Genomic DNA, 3,167 nt, shown 5'->3' with positions numbered 1-3,167 from the left:
CGCATCAGGGCACAATGTCGCGGCGGACGGTGGGCTCGCGCCGTGAGCGGATCTGGTGACGCCCTGGTTGACAAAGACGGAGGAGAGCATGACAATCTCGGGCGTCGTCAGAATGTCGCGGCTCGGGGAGAGTGGCACGCCCTCCTCGGGCATGCAGTAGACGCAGCGGAGGTTGCAGCGTTCTGTGACAGAAATTCGCAGATAGTCGTGCTGACGACTAAAGTTGTCCGTGAGAAAGTCGGAAAAGGGTTTGGCATCGCGAAGGGCGTCACGTCGATTTGATGTGGAACTCGCGGGAAGGGCTGGATGAGGCGCGGGATCTGGTGTCACTGACGGCGTGGCGGCGGCCGTGGTAAGACACCTTGGCGTCGGCTGCCGTCTCGAGGCTCTGCAGCCTGCGAATGAGGCCCGTCTCCAAAGGGCATGCCTCATGATGGTGGTCATTCGGAGGAAGAGGATGAGGAGAGTCAGATGAGTTGCCGTGGAGCAAGGGATAGCCTTCCGAGCTCAAGTCATCCGTGCAACGGGGCGCCCGGATGGTCAGGCGGCTGCGTCGCTGGTCGATGGGTTTATGGAAAAGCACAACAAACACACAGAAAAGAGAGGAAGCCAAACAATAGATGAGATGTGGAAAAGATGCAATTCTCACACTGGTATCATCATGTCGTGTCGTTGAATTGAGTCAGAAATGGCTGTGGCGATAACGTCTCCGCGCTGCAGGGCGCAGGGTCCACTGATCTGACAGCCTTGGAGGGGTTTGCTGAATAATCGGGTTCCTGTGACACGCCTAGCGGAGAAGGAACGGAGAAGGCCGCTTTCCGGAGGGGCTTGGTGCGTCTTTGGCGGGGGGGTTCGGTGAGTCGGTGAGGTACAATGTACCTGTAGGTACCAGGTCGATGAGGGGCAAACTACCCCGCGCTAAGCTCAAAACGGCAATCGGTCAATATTTGGTTTCAGTCTCTCGACAAGCAGTGAGCATTCGGGTGTCTCTTTCCCTACCAAATCAATGTTGAACCATATCCATGCCTCAGCCAGCCGGCATCAGAGACCGTACATCTCTTCCAAATAGTCTTGATCGACAATCTCGTCCTTTCCATCTGGATTATCTCTCTGTATCTCCTATTCGTATCTCGCTCTCGTGTTGGCGCCTGCGAACCACATCACAATGCATTTCACACGCGCCTTCAAATGTAGGTGCAACATGCAGCAGCTGCCACCAGGCTCGCAAACATGACACACACGGCACTAAACCACTTCATAGCATCCCCGCATTGTATCGCGAGTCCCGACGGGACGCTTATCGCGACGCTGCTCTCTTCCAAGATTAATGTCCGGTCGGTCCAGAGCCTCGAGACAATCAACACCATCACCCTTCCGTCCGACATCGCAGGGCCCGTCGTTGCTTTCCAGTGGTCACCGTCATCCACCAAGCTTCTGGTGGCTCTGGCTGAGCAGATCCATGTCTTCTCTGCCGTCCGGGAAGGGTTCCATGCCACCCTGCGCGTCCCCGCGTCGGCCACATCACGACCAACACTGATTCAGTTCGGCGCCACTGACTCTGAGGTCTGCGTGTCCACCCAGTTTGGTCTCAAATTCACCATCTTCGATCTGGCCGCTTCCAGATCCATCGAGATCAACAACCCCAAGTTCCACCACGCCTCATCCGCCCCACGAGGCTTCTCCTTCCATCCCGTGACTTCGCATTTTGCCTTGCTGACCAGGGTCGCCGGCAAGGATGTCATCAGCATCCACAACCCTGTCTCCCGGGAAGTTGAGCGATCATGGAGCCCCGAAACCGTCGATGCACAGAGCCTGCAGTGGTCGCCTGATGGTCGGTGGCTTGTGCTCTGGGAGTCGCCCTCCCAACAGCACAAAGTCCTGTTCTACACGCCCGATGGCCATCTCTTCAAGGAATGGTCTGGACCCTCGGGTTTCACCAGCGACGTCAAGGATCACGAGCTTGGTGCAGGTGTCAAACTTTGCCACCTCAGCTCCGACGCCAGTCGGGCTGCCATCTGCGACTATACGCGCAACGTCTACATCCTCAACCTCGCAGCCGTGACGGACGCCCTGAGACTTCAACACCCAACCCTCATCGTGCCCAAGGACACTGTACAGGTCAGTCAGTGGCCCAACGCCCCGTCTGGTGTGCTGCGTTGTCGGCCGGAGAAGGGGGGCGGATCATGTGCATCTCACTGACAGGTACACCAGATATGGCAGGAACAAATCACCTTTAGCGAGATGGGTCTTCCCGCCCACTCCTTCGTCAGAGCCACGCAAACCGTAACCGCCCCCACTCGCGCAGTCAACAGCACCAGCGGCAGCAGCCAAGAGGCCAAGACTGGCTGTGCAGCCGTCTCTTTCGATTCATCCGCGGTTCTTGCTGCCACGAAGATGGAAGACTCTCCCAGCACTCTCTGGATCTGGGATCTATCCTCGTCAGAGCTGCGAGCCGTTCTCATCTTCCACGGAGATGTGTCGACCTTTTCCTGGCATCCCAACATCCGCGAGCTCCTCGTTGTGAGTTGCGAGGGGGAAGGCTATGGTGGCTTACTCTTCACCTGGGATCCGTTATCGGATGGTCCCCGGGCCGTGGACTTTGCATCTCGACTTCCCTCCACCTCGAAGTCCGTTGGCAAGCCCCGGGTAGCATGGGTCGCCTGGCCGGGCGAACCGCCAGTCGTACTCTGCAGCGACTCTACGCACACCGTGCTTGGCCAGTCTTGGGGACTCGGATCAGCACCCAGCCCCGTGGCAAGACGCCCACGTCGGTGACGTGACGCTCGACTCGAGCAGGGTTGACACGCCGTCAGATTTCGCACATATTCGAGGCCTGGAAGTGACCTCGTCCGTTGTGACAAATGAAGACCTGTCGGTCATGGACGATACCTTCTCCTTCAGAAAAGTCTAGAAACCAGACAGGACACCGCTACCCTGTCGAAATGAGATGCTGGGCATGTAGCCACAGTACAAACTCTGGCGCTCTGCATAGAAATAACCCAGTTCCACGGTTTGACATCCACGTCGGAGCTGTTTGACTGCCGCGGAAAACCAACTTGCAGCCGCGATACTTGGTTGCGATTTGCATCCGAAGGCGCCTCATAACGTACCAGTCACCAGGACTGAGCGCTGCTCGAACTCAACGCTGGGGGGGGGGGGGGGAGGTG

At 57.7% G+C, this 3,167-nt stretch overlaps 1 protein-coding gene across 1 annotated transcript; it reads left to right on the top strand.

The window, feature by feature from the left end:
• Nucleotides 1-1,165: 1,165 nt before the first annotated feature.
• Nucleotides 1,166-2,775, top strand: VDBG_06715 (WD40 domain-containing protein; the record flags this gene model as incomplete). Its single annotated transcript, XM_003003107.1, has 3 exons — nt 1,166-1,190; nt 1,262-2,118; nt 2,221-2,775. 3 exons carry the CDS (start codon nt 1,166-1,168, stop codon nt 2,773-2,775), a joined length of 1,437 nt encoding a protein of 478 aa, XP_003003153.1.
• Nucleotides 2,776-3,167: the final 392 nt, after the last annotated feature.

The sequence above is a fragment of the Verticillium alfalfae genome, genomic scaffold (assembly GCF_000150825.1).
Source record: "Verticillium alfalfae VaMs.102 supercont1.8 genomic scaffold, whole genome shotgun sequence".
NCBI classification, from domain to species: domain Eukaryota; kingdom Fungi; phylum Ascomycota; class Sordariomycetes; order Glomerellales; family Plectosphaerellaceae; genus Verticillium; species Verticillium alfalfae.
This window is presented reverse-complemented; position numbering and strand designations above follow the sequence as displayed.